The 18,270-nt window shown below is 42.5% G+C and overlaps 4 protein-coding genes across 10 annotated transcripts; 2 read left to right on the top strand and 2 right to left on the bottom strand.

Annotated features, from left to right (window-relative positions):
* Nucleotides 1-447: 447 nt before the first annotated feature.
* Nucleotides 448-5,692, bottom strand: LOC115667176 (uncharacterized). Of its 7 annotated transcripts, none has more exons than XM_056313106.1 (14): nucleotides 5,549-5,692; nucleotides 5,160-5,325; nucleotides 4,705-4,934; nucleotides 4,500-4,626; nucleotides 4,237-4,364; nucleotides 4,080-4,149; nucleotides 3,877-3,979; nucleotides 3,123-3,240; nucleotides 2,875-2,956; nucleotides 2,006-2,067; nucleotides 1,596-1,668; nucleotides 1,418-1,498; nucleotides 941-1,021; nucleotides 448-839 (listed from the first exon to the last, which is right to left on the bottom strand). In XM_056313106.1, exons 3-14 carry the CDS (start codon nucleotides 4,896-4,898, stop codon nucleotides 675-677), a joined length of 1,284 nt encoding a protein of 427 aa, XP_056169081.1. In that variant the 5' UTR covers nucleotides 4,899-4,934; nucleotides 5,160-5,325; nucleotides 5,549-5,692; the 3' UTR covers nucleotides 448-674. The 7 variants fall into 7 exon arrangements, with proteins under 7 accessions (XP_056169081.1, XP_030444894.1, XP_056169080.1 ...); XM_030589034.2 differs by having other exon boundaries at nucleotides 4,237-4,359; nucleotides 4,705-4,821; nucleotides 5,251-5,325; XM_056313105.1 differs by having other exon boundaries at nucleotides 5,251-5,325; nucleotides 5,549-5,691.
* Nucleotides 5,693-5,829: 137 nt separating this feature from the next.
* On the top strand, nucleotides 5,830-8,796 carry LOC115667515 (protein TAB2 homolog, chloroplastic). The gene is made up of 5 exons (XM_030589101.2): nucleotides 5,830-6,399; nucleotides 6,543-6,612; nucleotides 7,205-7,376; nucleotides 7,569-7,712; nucleotides 8,435-8,796. The coding sequence occupies exons 1-5, from the start codon at nucleotides 5,891-5,893 to the stop codon at nucleotides 8,692-8,694; spliced, it is 1,155 nt and encodes a 384-aa protein (XP_030444961.1). The 5' UTR covers nucleotides 5,830-5,890; the 3' UTR covers nucleotides 8,695-8,796.
* Nucleotides 8,797-9,480: 684 nt separating this feature from the next.
* LOC115667587 (uncharacterized) lies at nucleotides 9,481-10,224 on the bottom strand. Its single transcript, XM_030589173.2, has one exon. The coding sequence runs from the start codon at nucleotides 9,958-9,960 to the stop codon at nucleotides 9,592-9,594; it is 369 nt and encodes a 122-aa protein (XP_030445033.1). The 5' UTR covers nucleotides 9,961-10,224; the 3' UTR covers nucleotides 9,481-9,591.
* A 1,115-nt stretch (nucleotides 10,225-11,339) lies between these two features.
* LOC115678867 (protein OBERON 4) lies at nucleotides 11,340-16,523 on the top strand. Its single transcript, XM_030602378.2, has 2 exons — nucleotides 11,340-15,024; nucleotides 15,634-16,523. Exons 1-2 carry the CDS (start codon nucleotides 11,850-11,852, stop codon nucleotides 16,191-16,193), a joined length of 3,735 nt encoding a protein of 1,244 aa, XP_030458238.1. The 5' UTR covers nucleotides 11,340-11,849; the 3' UTR covers nucleotides 16,194-16,523.
* Nucleotides 16,524-18,270: the final 1,747 nt, after the last annotated feature.

Here is an 18,270-nt window from a genome sequence, read left to right as displayed (position 1 = left end):
CGAGCAAAACTCTATACTACTGTAAGTCTCCATGTACTTGATTACCGTATTGGTCTCCTTTTTTTTTTCTTTTTTCTTTTTATCAAAGCTCTTAACTTTGACATTGACAACTATATCAAACTCGTACCTCAACGCAAACATTCAAGACCTTCTCAACTAGCCTTGTTGTCTAATTGCATTAGATTAAGCTCCATCATTTTATTAGATCAGAAATATACTATAACATGATGAAATTTTTTAAATCACTATTAACTTCTTTAGGATGATCTTTTTTGTCTCTCTAATTAACCAAAAGAGAAGATGGTTCTTGGAAATTCAGTTGCCCTCACAAAGCGTCTACTGAATATCTGAACAGCTAAACATGATTGTAGCTCCTACGTTCACCCCTTTTTGGCAACTGTGGGGAGAAGATGAGACTATTTGTCTTAAGAACCTCACGAGTCATGATTACTCGAAAAACAACAAAAACAATGTGAAAAAATTGCATATACCAGGTGACACAGACAGAATAACCATGACCACTCCTTTGATTATACAGTACCTGATCACAAATGGGACATGGGATGACGGTGCAGACAGACCACCTCCCAAATTAGTAGCAAATTTCTCTCCTTTTCCTAACGACTTTGGAATTAAAAGATATCTGAGAGAGCTGTTGCACAAACAAAGAATGACTACGCATATAACACCTCTTGTTCTCTTTCCTTGTATGGAGGAGGCAGCACATCTCGTATATTAGCAAAAGGGTTTTCTGAACCGGACGGAACCTCCGCAATAGGTGCATCCAACACAAAGTCGGGAATTGCATCAAGTGTCTCCTCAAAGAAGGACTTCATCGTCTACACGGTCCAAAGACCGCATTAAAGTTAATCGAATGGTCAGGCTGAAATATACAAAAATTTAATATAATCGAAACGAATAGCCTAATGTACAAACTTACAGTGCAATGCAGGAAAGCTGCGTCAGCTTTCCGCTTCCACAAACCATTTCCAGGCTCCGAATGGAAAAGACCAAGCAAAGGCTGCAACATGTTAAAAATAAAATTATTGAAAAGAGCTTCATATGTGGCCAAACAAGAAACAGATGATTCATCACACCCGGCAACATTCCAACAGCAGAGAAGCAGGAAATCTGCTTCCAAATGCTAATGATGGCTTTACAGCAACAAATACTATATGTGGGATTTTAAAGATATTCATTGCGGATCCTCTCGGTGCTGGACTACTCTCCACCAAGGTCACGCTCAGATAAGTGACCTTTACAATGCCCATAGCTGAAATATTAGCTATAAATGGCCTAGACTAATGGATCTTAAATTTTTCCAACAGTCGCATAGTAAAGCAAAGGCTACTAAAATCCACCCTGGAACACAACAAAAGAAGAGATTATCTAGTTAAACCATTTCCGCCATCCATACCTTTGCCACATCACGCACAGTTGGTTTCTTTCCATACATTCCAAGAACAGAATCTCCATAAACTTCATACTCTTTGAGGATCTGAGAATTGGATAATTGTGAGGAGGGGAATACTCGAAGCAAACAGGAGGCAGTGACTAAGCAGATAATAATTATCCAGCCACATGTACAACTATACCTGACGGCGCGTGATACCACTGCTTGGAACACCATAAACGGCGCTATCTACATACGCCAAAGTCTGCCATGAGCTGTTAAATTTATAATCATTTTCAAATCACTGATCAAATTTTGCGAGCAATTAAGCAAGCACCGCTCAACTTAGCTAAAGATCTATTAAAGTATGATATATATCGTCGCATTTTATATCATAAAACAAAATAATTCAATACCATAAATATTCCCTTGGATTATTCATCCTGTTGCAGTATGGCCCTCAAATTTCAAAGATAAATGGCGAAACTAACTGAAGCAATTAATGCAGAACTGGGAGCACCAATACATAAGAATTTGATAAAGCCCTAGCTGCTAACTATGTGAAGACATGGATGGACCTATGAAACTTATTTTTTGTTGTGTCATACGTACTTATTAAAGGCAGCACGTCCAACCATTACACCATGAGCTCCTTCCACCAAAGCCGCATTCACCTGTATACACATATATCCATGAAAAATTAGTGAGTCACGAATGTCATTTCATATGATGGTGCTAAAAAGTTTACCAATCAGATGATTACACAAGCTCAAAACAAAATAACAGTTTCCCCAGCCTAAGTATCACCAAATCAAGATCTCAATCTATCCATGAGCTACTCAAGGTCAGCTTAATTAGTTCGATTTCGATCAAGTTTGAACTGCTAGATAATTTAGTTGAGTCAGCTTGAGTTCAATTTTTGAACTCAAGTAGTTCCTGAGCCTAATCTCGTAATTAAAATTTTATTTTTTTTCGTTGCAAGACATACAAACATAACAAATTATCAATTATATTGTAGTTATAAAACTTGAGTTTGAGCTCAAGCTCGTGTTTGCGCTTAACTGAGCGGAGACTTATATTTCATAAGGTAATTGATCAAGTCTCTATTATTCAATACGAGTTGAATTAAATTAATAGTCTGTGTCAACTCAACTCAGCTCCACTATGCCTTTGATACAGACATGAATAAAAACACAATTGCAAATCAAATTTTCCATTGAGAATGTGACGTACATAAACCAATTTCCACATTCATAATAGATTCCTTAAAAGCTGCATTATATACTTAAGCTCCACTTCTCACTTTGACATGCTTGCGGTCAAGCAGATTATATCCTGTATAAACAAGACAATTAAATTGCTTTGCCTCTTCTTATTGATCAAGGACATGGATCAACATGATATAGTGCGCCAACTATTCATGTCTGCTTCCAGGTTCAATAATTCAATCTAAAATTAACTTGACTAAAGTATGATTTTACCTCATTGATGGAGTTTATGCCTCCATTTATTGTAAACTTTAAGTCTGGAAAGTCTCGCAATAGACCAAAAAAGTATTCATATCTGCATATGAGAAACTGAAATGTTAAGCTGAACATACTGTACTGTTTCCCAAGCACAATAATTAAACCATTTGAGAAAATGCTCGGAACAAAAATATCAAACAACATTAAAAGAAAGAAACAAAAAACCAAAGATAGTTTTCCCTAACATATTTCCAGGTACGTACTTGAGTGGAGGAACCCGACGATTGTCAGCAGGGCTGATGCCATTGAGTAGTGCCTTACGAGAATGTATAATGAAATGTCTCGTTGGTGAGAGAGAAGAAACCTTATAAATAAAATCACCTGTACAATAGTCAAGCACCATAAAGTTAGACATAAAGGCATCTGGACAGCTCACTTAAAGGTTATAATTTTACTGAAAACTATAGTGCAAAGAACTTTGGGGATGTAATGTGGCCAAATGAGCAAAATCAGACTTTACCAAACTTATACAGTAGTTAATCATCTTTGCTGAAACGCCCTTGAAAACCAGTGAACCGAGTCCAAAAGGAGGCAAACAATTGTAGTCGAGAAACTGTAAATAATTAATTATATGTGCAATTAATATTTCTTTTGGTCCGAAAAAGCACCCCTTTTAGCTTGACATTATATAGTCCCCAACCAAGGCATTGCAAATTGTTCACACTCATATTGGATAAAGGCATAGCCCCAGCCTAGCAAAGCAAGTGCTTCATAGTGGAGCTCCCTCTACCTTAACTCTAATCTTATAAAGAAGGCTCGATGCAAAGCAGTCGTAATCCAAATTAAACATCGAATTTCCTCTAATAACTATCAATAGCTGGATGAGAATCCCACTATAAACTAAATGTTCAATATGTTCTCTCTTCAATTCTTGAACATTAAGATAAAGAAGAGACAATATTCTAGAAAGTAAGTCTTGCATTTGACTTGCTAAGCTAGAAGAAAATTGGACCTTACAGAGCTCATTGTATGAATCATGGTCATCAACACCAATTCGGCATTTCACACTGACTGGAGAATTTGTTTTGGCAGCAATCACTGACATGGCCTCACCAACAAACTTCCTCGCAGAGACCAACAACTCTATCAGAACACGCCGAAAATGATTCCAAAAAAGATAATACCAGTCCAGAACACTAATTAGCATGATAAACTCGAACCTTCGGATCAAGCATGAGACGAACACCAAAGCACCCATGTCCAGCTACCCTTGGACTAGGACACCCACAACTAGTGAATAAAGAAAGTAAGCATCAAAAGACTAATAGTAAATCATAAAAATGGGATCATCAGCTAAGAAAAGGAACATTCACTGACTTAAAATTGATCTCATCATAGGAATAGGCATTAGCAAGTTCAGTTGCTTTGGCCAGGTTTTCCAAATTGCTGCCTCCGATTTGTAACACTATTGGATGCTGTTCCGGAGAAAAAGCCAAGAACCTATCCTGACCATTATTAACAGTAGTGGATACTTAGTTTGACACGTCAGAGGAAATTCACCTGCATGATTTACATAAAAGACCACCAGGTACACTGCTTGTTTGTGCAGTCCACGAATATGAAGAATCTTGCCAACTTACCAAGTTATGTTCTTGATAAACAATTGTTTCAGCCGCAAGCATCTCAGTGTAAAGCCACGCATGTTTTGAGATGAGACGGGCTAGGGTCCTATAGTGATGGTCTGTCCACTCCATCATTGGAGCAACACTGCGAATAGGGAACCTCATGGATCACTACACCGGACTATGGTTCAAAATAATAGAAAGGAACAAATAGCTAAGCTACCTAAACAAAGGAGGAAGATAGTGCCCGGCAACCATTAGAGTTTTCGAATACGGTCGATGTTTCAGAGCGTCAGCTGATATGTTCCTTGAATTGGCCGGATTCAAACCAAATCGAAATCTGCGAGGGTTTTTAAGGATAATAGAATGAGTAGGAGTAAATGATGTTAGCAAAGTATATCCCGCAAACTTCATCATCTCTGTGATCAGATCAAGGCCTGCTCCTTAAGGTACCTATTCAAGAAAAGAGAAGTACTTACACAGGGATGTGTGGATAGAGTAAGCTCACTTAAATTCACACATGCCCACTTTCTGCCCTATACAAGCATTTTCCTAAACCCTACATGGACTGTTTCAGTTTTGACCTTCGTCAACTCCAATATTGAGTCCCATCATGCTACAAGATGCACCCTCACCGTTTTTTTTTTTTTTCTCCTTTTGACAACTATAAAGGCCAACCTTCGGTAGAGCAGACACATTTGAGGCTGAGCAGCTTTCAACTCTCTAATGTTTCCAATTACAGAAAAAGCATTTCCAAGAATCTGCTCACCGATCAATATTGCCTCCACAACCCGACAGAGAGCTAGAGAGAACTTTCCGCGAACATAACAAATCCAAATAGCAGCTTGACATGGAAAACAAAGAGACAATATCAAGGAGAACACCCAACGAAAACCCAGAAATTCGCCCAGAAGCTCAATGAACCAAAACTTGGTCCCGTGGAGCACCAAAACACAGCGGCATTTAATCAAACAGCTAGAGAACATTTGCATCCCCCAACACCCGAGCACCCCTCGCACAACACAGGCATTCGCGCATGAGTAGAGATGAACGAGACAGAGCATTACATGGTCAATGGTATCCTCTCCGGCAACTCTGGAGGAGCTCCTCCACAGCTTCAGCTCCGAATCGATGGTTGCCCCGACTCCCAAAAAGCTTCGGCCATTACGCTATCTTCCATTCACATAAAAGCACAGCATCTCTTCTCCCTGGCTCATCTGCGGCCCACGCGAGATGCGATACTCTTGGGCCGGGCCATGACGGGCCCTTTCCCATCATCCTGACGAAGCCCGTCCATTCACTACAGTCGATTTGAGCTGCTCTGGTCGTACGTGTGGTGGAGAGATAACTTACCCAAGAAAACCGCCATTCCTTCTTCTTATCATCACTCGCGTTGCAGGGAACTCTCCATGGCTGGTCTCAGCTTCAATCCCACCAGAGTCAGAACCCCTCCTCTGCAACCTCACCAACCGACATCCAACTTCGCCTCTTTCCCCAAGTTCACCGACATCCCTCGTCGTACTCCTCGAGGCCTCGCCGAAATCCAGCGGCTCGTGCACCGGTTCCGGCTGAACTCGGCGTCCGAAAGCTCCGTTTCCACAGAGAAGGAGCTCGAACTCTACAACGAGGACGAAGAAGGTCCAGAAGATGATGACCCAACAGCAGAACTGAGCTACCTTGACCCGGAAACCGATCCGGAGAGCATATCGGAGTGGGAGCTTGATTTTTGCTCCAGGCCCATTCTTGATATCAGGGGCAAGAAGTTGTGGGAGATTGTGGTGTGTGACAATTCGCTTTCTCTTCAACACACCAAGTATTTTCCTAACAATGTGATCAATAGCATCACTTTGAAGGATGCTATCGTGTCCATTAGCGATGAACTTGGCGTTCCTCTCCCAGAGAAGATTCGCTACTTCAGGTAATTTTATAGCATCATGAACAAAAATCACATGAACATCAGTGGATGCAACCACTCCCGTGCCTATAAAATTACTTGGCTGTGTTAATTCTTTTGTTCTGAGTGAGAACTTTTACTAAAAGCTTTGGTGCGTGGTCTAATAGGTCTCAGATGCAGACAATTATCACAAAGGCATGTAAGGAGCTCAGCATAAAGCCTGTTCCGAGTAAGCGGGTATGTGCAATTCGCTAGTTGTTATGGTTCCATTTGTATCTTCATGTCATGTTGTTCACTTTTGAATCCCTTTAGGTGGGAACTTTCACTGGTAGGATAAGCAAAAAGGATTCAATCTTGTCTCCGTCGAAAACGAAATGAAGTTGGATGAGCATATTAAAGTTCCCAAATGGTAGGACAGATACTGGGGTTCTGACATCTTCTTGACTTGAACTGAATATGCATGAAGGACAAGAGGAGTAACTGGGGCTTCGGATTGAATAGAAAGAATAGCACATCTATTTGATAGGAGCTTCCTCATCAGCCACGCTAACGTTCTCTTCACCCCAACCTGCTGTGTTTCTTCTATCTTCATATGCCTCGCTTTTAGATAAGCGAAAAATACTTCAGGATGTGATGGACATGGATGTGTTAACATGTTGCTGCTGCTTCCCTTTTGCTTAATGTGTAATGGATAATGTAGTTTCAGTTTCTTCCTTTGGGTATTGATTCTCTGGTTTCCTTGGTATCACATTAGGAAGAATATTTTCTACACGTTAACTTTGCATGCTCAATATGTACTGACTTTCATTCAGTAATGTTTCTATTTCAGTGTATATCACTACTTCTCTGGCTAGAAGAGCGGTATGAGACGGTGTATACACGTCACCCGGGTTTTCAAAAAGGATCCAAGCCCCTTCTGGCTCTTGATAACCCTTTCCCAATGGAACTTCCTGAAAATCTGTTCGGGGAGAAGTGGGCATTTGTCCAATTACCGTACACAGGTACGAACCCTTCAGTCATCAGTGTCCTCATGAATGCATTTAAAGGCATTACAATGATCCCTATAGACGCTTGTTAAGATTAGAAACGAGGGTGTGTGGTTAGTCTTTATATCATCACATCCATTGTTTCTGTGTACGAGCATACACATTTTTTAACTCCTTCAGGTGATGTATTGTTCTCTTTCTTTGTAGCTGTTCGTGAGGAAATCTCAGGCTTGGACACAAGATATGTGTTTGGTTCGGGTCTGGATTTGGATTTACTGGGCATTGAGATAGATGACAATACGTTGATACCAGGGTTGGCTGTTGCATCTTCACGTGCAAAACCGCTAGCAGGTGCATTCTTTTTCTGTATATCTATTGCATGGCATTAGCATGCTACTGATTCTATTACATCCTACCAGAATCTTCAAGTGATAATGAAGTATCTTGAGCTTCCATACTCACTTGAGATACAGCACAGCGGTGTGTGATTATGATTAAAGTTACGCCATCTGAGGTCCAATTTGGCATTAAGGAAAGGTTTATGAAGCTTGACTAACAGCAACTCCTCAAGTCCATGCATCATTAGATGAGGCTCACATCCTAGGACTTATAGCCAGCGGCAAAGAGTGACTGCACCTAATATTCTGACATTTATTCCCAGTGGCTTTGATGTCCACTAGTTAGCTGAACTGGAAATGAATCCAGATGATGCATTTATTGGAAAACAGGAGTACAATATTAGTATGCGACTGTCCTTGTGAGAGTGACGGAATTAAAAGCCACAGTTTGGTCTTCTCAGTACTCTATCTATTAATACTACGTTTTGTTTAAGGATTCATGGAATCATGAGTACATAACTATTTTCTAGCTATGCTTGATTGCATAGTCGCAGACTCGCAGTTGAGTTGATCTCTTCTTAACACTTGGCTGTATCTTAAGAGCTATCTCTACTCTAACCAATCACACTGATCATGTAACTGTAATTACACTTCGCCTCGTAAAATTTTATGATGGTATATTCGCTACAGCTCCCAAAGTTTAATTATATTATAATCTTTGTTCCACTGCTGCAGCTTGGATGAATGGACTGGAAGTCTGTTCAATTGAAGCTGATACTGGTCGAGCCAGCTTGATTCTTTCGGTTGGAATTTCAACACGTTATGTTTACGCAACCTACAAGAAAACTCCCATGACGACAACTGAAGCCGAAGCTTGGGAATCAGCAAAAAAGTCCTGTGGGGGCTTACATTTCCTCGCCATCCAAGAGGACCTGGATTCAGATGATTGTGTTGGATTCTGGCTGCTGCTAGACTTGCCACCACCTCCTGTATAACCTTCAGCATCAACAATATCTATGTACAATACATTGAATCTACTTTTTCCATTGAAGATATATCTGTGTTAATCTTCAGATATAGAAGAAATTGTTAGTCCACCTCTTTTGCTTAAATTCACCAATAGTCAATTTGGCAACTAGGTTAGCTATGCTAACTAGTATCTGTCAAATTACATATCAGATCCACATTCATGCAAAGAAATAGTAATACACCTAGGAAGGACAGAAGATGGCATCATTGAGGAGCCTATTATTATATTCGTTGCACTGATTAAAGGGTTTGTGCTTTTCACGGAAAAAAGGGTGATGATGTGAGAGGCAATTGGAACTAATTTGGCAGCAGAGAATTATTCGAGAAATTTTATGATTCTGCTACACAGTTTAAACCGCGTGGTCATTTAGGAACACCATCCCAACTGTTCCTTAATGATTACCCAGTAAGCAAATTTTTACCTAATATGCTTACTAGGTGATCAGCAATCAACTGGAACTTGCACCCTGTTAGTCCGTGATTGGCGAAATTCTATGTTCAATTCCATGGTAAATTATAGTAATCACAATCAAAATTCTGATTCTTGTGACTTTTTGTCAAGATTACAGGCCCGCTCCTGTCATGGAGAGGAGAAGATTCAATTTCAAACGTAATTGTTTGTGACTAAACTCTCCAGCATACATTGCAAGAGAACAGTTATAAGAGTTGCACACCGACAGTTTTCGTTAAGAAGGCATGTCAAAAAGTGAGCCCACTTTTATACAACAGAAATCTGAATGAGTTGCAACATATACCATGAAGATGCTTCCCTACATTATTACTAACAAGATTAGATTCTGGGAATGACGTACACAGTATCTAGCTCTTACAACAATAAAGATGCTTAACATCCTTATTACTAATTACCAAGGCTGCTTTGGCATGGACACCCAAGCACAGTAAGCACGAACAATCTTCTGAGATATGTACACGTAAACAGCAAAAGATAAACTCATCAAAGCTATATCTTTCCAGTCACCCTTCCTCTGTGGGCTCAAATTGTGCTTCAATCCCTTCCCTATCTTCTCAAAACCATCTAGAATTCCTGCAACAGTTGGCTTCTTGATCTGCTTTTCTTTCTTTGGCTTCTGTGCTATTGAATCGTCGTGTTCTTGGTCATGGCCCAGGCAAGAAACACTGATAATGTGCTTGGGACAGTCACCACGCTTGAGTTCTTGAATTGCAGTAGATCTGCCGCGGAAGTAGTGGTGATGGAAAGAGAAGGAAGCCATGGACAGAAGCGCAGAACTTCTAAAGGTCTGGACCTCGGAAGTCTGTCACTTGTAGTGGTTTGGCTAATTGGAACAAGAGTGGTCAGAGGACGTTCTAGGACACGGTGGGTTGGGTCTGTGCAGTGATCAAGATGCAGGACTTGACCCCCCCACTCCAAATGTTGATGAAGAAGATAACCTCCGCTCACATCCTTTCGAGAGAAGTTGGAGTGGAGCGGGGAACCATATGGGAATATCTGTCTTACGAATACGAACAAAAAGCAAGAGCTACCACAGATATTTCGAAGGCATAGCCGCAATGAGAACGGATAAGCCTAACATGATGAGGCGGATCGGGTCGGGACCAGCCCGGTTCCAAATTGAAACCCGATTCCAATTTTTCGTTTTTTAAGTTTTTCTTATCTGATTTATAAACCCTGCTTCCTTATTCACGCGTCTTCACTTGTAAGAAGGGTTCCAAGCTCCAAAGACCGTTTTTAACCGCTCAAGCTCAACCTCAATCTTGTAAACAAAGATCAGGTTGAAACTTGAAATTATTCCTACTTGATCATCTGAATTTCTAAGGGAATTCTTAATACATGTGATACGGACCGAACTCCTCTAATGTTTTTATTCATGTTATCGATCAATACCCATCAACAATATTCAATAATCTCATGTTGATGAGGAACTACTAATCATACTTATCACTCAATTTTCATATCCATCGTCACTGAAAAATTCTTATATTTCTCCATGCAGCTCTCAAAAACTGCCAAGTACTTAAAATTGAGCACTTGAATTTTTTTTAAAACCTATTTTTTCTTTTGTTCTACTGAAGGAGCCCCTTACTTAATGATTGAACATAGAAGAAAATATATAATATGGACTCTGGATTTGTCAACACCAACTGCATGCAATTCTAGCCATATATATATATGTATGTATATATAACAAATTGTTAAAGAAGCTGCAAAATTGGGAGGGGGGGGTTGACATATGTGATGATTCGGACGTGCTAAGTCCATCCACACCGCACAACACACTCTCTCTCTCTAGATCAGACGACCAATCATATTCGCTCCATCACCGCTCGGTGACGATAGTGCATTCCCCCCACCCACACACATCCCTCCCCCAGCAGTCCCACTTTTCAAATTTTTTTGATATATATATATTTTTGGGGAGACCACCAAAGTCAAAAAGCCTCGAGTGCGTTTCAATGCGGGCGAGGGTGGGGGCGATGCGCAGTGCGCACCTTGCGTATCCAAGTCGGCTTCCGCTTTCCGTCTCTGTCTCTGGAACGACGAAACAGTGGTTAAACTGCGTTGACTGATTTTCACTCCATCAATGACTTTTCTATGTTCTCTCTCCCTCTCTCTCTCTTTCCGCAATTTTGACCATCAATACCTAATCTCGATCAATTCACCTCCACGTGGGTCTCCTCCTTTGCCCTCATCTCCACCATCTCCTTCCTTCCTTTCCTCCTCCGGAGGATCCATCGTCGCTCCCTCCTCCGTCCTCCGCTCCTTCTGTCCTCGGCCGGTTCCACCTCCGTCCTCCGCCCTAACTACCTCGCCCGCCCGCCGTGCGAGATTCCCCCATGTTCCTTGCTTCCTTCGAGGTCCACCCCCATTTGGGCAATTAGGGTTTTCTCCCGAAATCCGCCCCCCACAAGGCTTGGTTTCCTTCGTAAAGCTCGAGTCTTTGGCTCTCCGCCTCCTCCTGCTGCTGCTGGTGCCGCCGCCGGAAGTGGAAATCGACATGATCCCGGGGCTGCGGATCGCGATTCTGGAGCCCGTCGCTGTTCTTCGGCAGCTTCTCCTTTGAGCTGTTCCTGCTTCTTCTTCTTCTTCTTCTTCTTCTTCCTTCTTTTTTTGTTTGGCTTGCGGGTTTGAAGTGGTTGGATCATGAAGAGATTGAGGTCGAGCGACGATCTCGATTACTACGGCGGCGGCGACAAGGGCGTCGGTAAAGACTCGGCTTCCAATCGCTCCTCCTCCTCCTCCCACCGTAGCGGCGGCTTCTACTCCGGCAAGCCCGGCGAAGCGGCTCCTCCTCGCAAGGTGTTACTGGCGTCTTACTCGTCTCGATACGACCGAGATCGGCCCCTGGACGACGACGGCGGCCGCGATGGCTTGAGGATCCCGCGCAAGCGCTCCGACCACGATTTGGAGCGCTACGATCGCAGGAAGGGGTTGGGCTTGGGGTTTGGGCCCGATAGGCACGCCGAGAGGAAGGGGCACGGTGTTGATTTCGCCGAAAGAGATGGGTACGGCGGAAATCGCGGATTTGCTCACCGATCAGATGGCTTCTGTGGCCCGAAGAAGGAGTTTCCCAAGGGATTCCGATCGGAGAGGGACAGATCGAGGCGCGAAGGGAGCACTTCGTCGTCCTCTTGGCAGAGATTTGGGAATGGGAGCAAGGATGTTGACGAGAGCAGAAGTATCAGACCTGGATTTATGGATGACAGGGACAGGAAGGCACTGAGGGATGCGAAATCTCCTACGTGGTCGAAAGATTCGGGGAGTGAGCAATCTCGAAGAGGTTTAAGAGATGGAAAAGTGAGGGAGAAAGAGAAGGATAAGTCGCCTAGCGTGTCGAAAGGTGATTCGGGTAGTGAACAGCAGTCTAAGATGAGGTCGCCGCCGAAAAATCTGGAGGCCAGAGAGGTCAAGGCGAAGGAGAAGGAGAAGTCCCCGAGCTGGTCGAGTGAGAGGTCGAGTGTGGAGACCAAGAAGCCTGAGGAGTTGCTAGCTGAGAGTGGGAGTAGTAGTGAAATGGAGGAAGGAGAGCTGGAACCGGAAGCGGCCGGTGAGGTTGGATTGGCTCCTGAAGTTGGGAATGGAGGAAGCCCCAAAAAGTCTGTCCAGTTGGAGTCTGATCATAGGGAAGTTGTAGAGAGTGAGGGTAGAGCTAAGGTTGCTGAAGTAGTCGGGAAGTCACTTTGTGAAGAAGAGAAGGAGTGCCCTGAAGAAAGTCCAGTTGAGGAGAAGAGGGAACACACAGACGAGGCCTTTCAAGATCATCGAAAGATTTCAAATGATGAGATGAGTGGGAGTAATGGTGAGGAAAGTGAAACTGAATCTGATAGTGCGATTGTTAAGGATCGGGAGATTCTGAAAGGGGAGGAAGAGAGTTGGGGAGGTCACTTGGAGTCTGCAGAGGAAGCTGTTCATTATAGGGTTCTTGGGAAGCACTTACAGGATGAAGAACCTCCTAAACAAGACAAAGGTTTTGATCTTGAACTCAAAGAAGAAGGTGCAGAATCACAGGAGTTCAAACTAGGAGAGCCGGAAGGGTCTGTGTTGCCTGAAGATAAAACTGGCCTGGCTGGAGAAAGGCTTGTACATAGCTTCAAGGACAAAGGCAAGAGCGTTGCTTTTGTGCCAATCGAAGTCGCTGAAGTTGCAGAAGAACGTTTATGGGTTGAAAGAGAATTTAGAGATGTCGTGAGTAGCAGGGACATGGACATGGAAGGGCCGAGCACTAGGGGTTTTGAGTTGTTCTCGAGCTCTCCTGTTAGAAAGGCAGAAAAATCAGATAATCCTGGCATTCCTAGGCAGAAAGATGACAAGCTCGGGATGGAGCAACTTGATCTCTCTCTGAGCTTGCCAAATGTGTTGTTACCTATTGGCGCTACAGGTGACAACACAGCTGCTGCTCCCGCCTCCCCTAGCCAATGCAGAAGTGTGCAGTCCTGGTCTACTTTTCGTACTAACTCTGAAGGCTTCACCCAATCAATGTCCTTTTCGGGATCTCAGTCCTTTTTTCACAATCCAAGTTGTTCTCTTACTCAGAATTCAGTAGATTATGAACAATCAGTGAAGAGTCGCCCTCTGTTTCAGGGAGTTGATTGGCAGGCACTAGCTCAGAACGAGGCAAAGCCTAAGGAAGCTCCGGTGTATCAAGGATCTCTCAGCAATGGAAACGGTTCTCTTTACCAGTCTCAGGCCGTGCAGGGAAATTCAAATGGTGAGCTCGTCCAAGGGCTGAATCTTAGGGTATCAGAGGGAAGCAGTAAAATGCTCAGTGGACTGGACAGGCAACTGAGTTTTAACAAACAGTTGATGGGAGGGCAGACAAAGCGACACGATGATGTCAAGTCCCCTTCACAGAGTGTTGGATCTCATGATCTGGGGACGAGTTATGGCTTCGACAAGAAGCGAGCGGCGAGGGAGAAACATGGTAGTAGCTTATACAGGAGTGGTAGCCAAAAGGAGCACGATCAACTGTTGATGGGTGGAAGTGGAACTGAATTTGTTGAGTCGCTAATTGAGAAGATAGTTTCGGAACCATTGTATGAAATTGCAAGGAAATTCCGCGAGATGAGAGAAGAATCTTTGACATGTTTCAAAGAGAGTATCCGGGAGTTAATGGTTAATAAAGATAAGCAACGGCAACTATGGGCTTTTCGAGAAGCGCTGCAGAACAGATCAGACATAACTATTGAGATGCTATTGAAATGCCATCGAGCTCAGCTGGAGATCTTGGTCGCCCTAAAAACTGGTTTGCCAGACTATCTTCAACTCCAATCTGGTCATCCATCGTCCGATTTGGCTGAGATTTTTCTGAACTTAAGATGCAGAAATCTTTCCTGTCGGAATGCTTTACCTGTTAATGAGTGCGACTGCAAGGTTTGTGTGAAGAAGAATGGCTTTTGCAGTGATTGTATGTGCCTAGTCTGCTCCAAGTTTGACATGGCATCCAACACATGTAGTTGGGTTGGTTGTGATGTTTGTCTTCATTGGTGTCATGTGGATTGTGCCATTAGGGAATCTTATATTAGGAATGGACATAGTGCAACCAGCACCCAAGGAATGACAGAGATGCAGTTTCACTGTGTTGCTTGCGATCATCCTTCTGAGATGTTTGGATTTGTTAAAGAGGTTTTTCAAAATTTTGCAAGGGGATGGAACGCTGAGAATTTTTACAGAGAGCTTGAATATGTCAAGAGGATTTTCCATGCGAGCAAGGACTTGAGAGGGAGACGATTATGTGAAGTTGCCGATCAGATGCTGATGAGATTGGCAAATAAAGCTAACCTTCCTGAAGTATACATTTACATCATGACTTTCCTGAATGGTAATGTTCTGTATCATGATTCTTTTTTTCTTTTTCTTTTATGTTTTTTGAGTGAAGCTTTATTTTGAAAGAGGAATGCAAATGTAAGGGATAAGGACACTGGTGAGTAAACTATGATGAAAAACATAGTTTTTTTCTGCATGTTCATTTAAAAATTATGGACGGCTATGATTTACTGTTTTCACTTGGATTACTTTCTGATGGATGATATACTGCCTCACTATATTTCTTCTCTATTTCAAATGCGTAGGTTGTATGGTGAATCAGATAGGTGGACTCGTACATTATTTAAATCCATCCCAGAATATTTCAGCTTATTTTGCTCCCCCCATCTTGCTAGGCTGGTTCTTGCTTTTGTTTCAATAGTCATAAAACTTCTACCTGAATCAGGAGTACTTGTTTATAGTGCAGGAATGGTTTTGCAAGAACTGCATGCAGGATATGGAAGATACAGTGGATAGAAATGCCATCAATATGATGTATATGTAGTTTGGAACTAGATTGGTTTAAGTTTGTGGGATGTTAATTAAATTAGTAGAAAGCTGACATTTCAGGATTTTGCATGATCGTGTTTTTGACCAAGTATTTTATTCTTCACTGTGGTGGCAGGATCTGATTCAGCCAAATATGATAAAACTCTGGATTCTGGCATTGAACGAGGGAAGGGAGTCAACAATGTGGCTGGATCTAGCCAGGATATGTCGTGGGTCACAGCTGCGGTAGCGGAAAAAGTTCCTTTTCAAGGCGAACGTGTATGCAGTACAATTCCAAGCCCCAATATGGGCCGGAGTGATAAGCATGCTTTGGAGTTGGAGCTGCAGAGGAGTGATAAGAAAGAACCATTGTTCGATGAGGTGGAAAGTATTGTCAGAATTAAACAAGCAGAAGCGAAGATGTTTCAAAATCGTGCTGATGATGCAAGAAGAGAAGCCGATGGATTGAAACGTATAGCAATGGCCAAGAATGAAAAGGTTGAAGAGGAGTACATGGCCCGAATTGCAAAACTGCGCTTGCCAGAGGCTGAGGAATTGCGCAGACAAAAATTTGAAGAGCTGCAGGCATTAGAAAGAGCCCATCGAGAATACTACAACATGAAGATCAGAATGGAAGCCGATATTAAGGATTTGCTATCGAAAATGGAAGCAACTCAAAGAAACCTTGCCCTGTGACATTGAATGTTTGACAGCACGTCTCTTGGAAGTGTCAATTTTTCAGTTAATTTTACCCGCTAATGGCAAAGACATATGCTCCCTGGGGTTTGGAGGCAAACCAGAATCTGTACAGGGACTGCAGCATCTCCTCACATGTAATTTAACCAGTTCCCTTAGTCTATGCAAATAGGACTAGGACATGTTCTAGCTTCTATCGACTTCTTTTTGTTAGCACGGGCTTACAATCAAATGTTTAGTTTAGGATTTCTTGAATGAAGGATTCTATATTCATGTGTTGGGCATGCAGTTTCCTGAACAAAGTTGGAATGAGATTTGTGAATTAGGAAATTTTGTCTCCTGGTTAACGCCCAATATGCGTTTGCTGATTGTTGCTACACTCGCTTGGAGGCCGCAGCAGATGAACTTTTGAGTATTCCGAATTGAACTCGATGGTTGTGTCGTGTGTATAGCTGTAATTTAGTACTCGATCCTTGCTCCATTGGAGTATGAACGACGTAATACTTTCATGTTATCGTCTCAATGATGAGCATTTACCTTGACATGATTTAGATTCAACAGATAGGAGCAAGTTCACCTGTGTTCGCTTATGGGTTTCTTATGGCCATTGAAAAGCCTTAGTGAAATAGGATAATCTTTCCACGCCTTTCCCCTGCTAGCCATCATAATCGAAATTGCGACTTGGATGGTTTTACGAGCGAAAAATATTACGAGTTGTGTTCAATTGGTGATGAAAACATTCTCAAGAGTAAAACAACGAGCAACGCCGGTTGAATCGTTAACATCACTAACATCACTAGAATTGCGAGTTGACTTGCCATGATTCGATCCCTCGGTTTTGTTTTGAACTTTCAAGAGCTTTAAGGCTCTTAGGTTCCGATCGAACAAAAGTCCCTTGGATCCACTAAGGGTGTGTTTGGTAATTTGTCAAATAGTGACTGATTCTATTATTTTATTCTCGGGAACAAAGAAAAAGAACAGAAATCCATTTGATAAATTTTTTATTCTTGGGGACAAATTTATTTCCAAAATCAGTTTTGGAACAGAATCAAAATTTTTAAAAAAGTTGATTCTTGATTCTAAAAACAAGAATCAGAAATAGAAGAGATTTTTTTTTTCTTTTTCTTCTTTCCTATTCTTCTTCTTTTCTAGCTGGTGGCCGGCAAGGGCGTCTCAGTCCTCGAGGCTCGCGGCCTGGGCGAGGGCCACCCTCATCGAATCTAGTGAGGGTGGCGGCGAGGGTCCAGCCCTTGCCAGATCCAGCGAGGGCGGCCCTCGCCTAGGCCGCGAGCCTCAATGGTGGCCCTCGCCGGCTCAAGCGAGGGCTGGAAAAGGCCGGCTTGGGCTGCCCTCACCGGCCATGGCAAAAAAGGAGAAGAAGAAAAGAAAAAAAAAGAAAAAAAAGAAAAGAAATATTAAAATATTTAAAAATATTATTAATAAAAAGAAATTTTATGCGGTTATCAAACACATTTATGTTCTTTTTCTGTTCCAGGAATGGAAATTTTGGGCCGTTATCAAACGCTTAGAAATTGTTTCCAGGAACAGAATAAAAAAAATAATTTATGAGCAAAAATTATTTTCTGGAACAGAATGATTACCAAACGCACCCTAATCGGTCCCTTGCCGTCCCTTGTCGTCCCAAACCCGCTGCCGCATGCAAGATTCCGTGGATGAGTCGTTCCATGTCCAAGTCTTTATGAGCAGGAAGCTCAAGCCACAAATGACAGTGATCATGCGCCGTCACCTGGGCATCGAAGAAAAATGGTCTGGCTAATGCTGATTTGCCAACTCCTGAACTGCCAACTATAGGCACGAAACAAGCTGATTCCTCTTAGTCGTCGTAATCTTCTCGTTGCAATACAATACATGGTAGGATCTGACCTCAGTCGTAAGCTCTCCCAGTATGTCATCACCTGCCCCTCCTAGCAGAAAAGGGTAAGCATTAGAAGCTTGCTACGAGATTGACGGCCCCGCTTCTGCTCCTGCTTCTACTTCTTCCTTGAAAAAGTCGAACTTCTCTATCTACTTATCAGCATCGCCATCCAACCCCATAACAGAGCGAATTTTCCCTTTC

This window comes from Syzygium oleosum, unplaced genomic scaffold, assembly GCF_021117445.2.
Source record: "Syzygium oleosum isolate NSW1041296 unplaced genomic scaffold, Sole_v2.1 Sole_v2.07, whole genome shotgun sequence".
Taxonomy (NCBI): domain Eukaryota; kingdom Viridiplantae; phylum Streptophyta; class Magnoliopsida; order Myrtales; family Myrtaceae; genus Syzygium; species Syzygium oleosum.
This window is presented reverse-complemented; position numbering and strand designations above follow the sequence as displayed.

Coding starts and splice junctions, on each gene's coding strand:
- LOC115667176 (XM_056313106.1), bottom strand. CDS start 4,898: ATGATGAAGTTTGCGGGATATACTTTGCTAACATCATTTACTCCTACT. Junction 4,150..4,236: donor TATGATGAGATCAATTTTAA/GTCAGTGAATGT, acceptor TTTATTCACTAG/TTGTGGGTGTCCTAGTCCAA. Junction 1,022..1,417: donor CTGTGCGTGATGTGGCAAAG/GTATGGATGGCG, acceptor AACATGTTGCAG/CCTTTGCTTGGTCTTTTCCA.
- LOC115667515 (XM_030589101.2), top strand. CDS start 5,891: ATGGCTGGTCTCAGCTTCAATCCCACCAGAGTCAGAACCCCTCCTCTG. Junction 7,377..7,568: donor TGTCCAATTACCGTACACAG/GTACGAACCCTT, acceptor CTTTCTTTGTAG/CTGTTCGTGAGGAAATCTCA. Junction 7,713..8,434: donor ACGTGCAAAACCGCTAGCAG/GTGCATTCTTTT, acceptor CCACTGCTGCAG/CTTGGATGAATGGACTGGAA.
- LOC115667587 (XM_030589173.2), bottom strand. CDS start 9,960: ATGGCTTCCTTCTCTTTCCATCACCACTACTTCCGCGGCAGATCTACT.
- LOC115678867 (XM_030602378.2), top strand. CDS start 11,850: ATGAAGAGATTGAGGTCGAGCGACGATCTCGATTACTACGGCGGCGGC. Junction 15,025..15,633: donor CATCATGACTTTCCTGAATG/GTAATGTTCTGT, acceptor CTGTGGTGGCAG/GATCTGATTCAGCCAAATAT.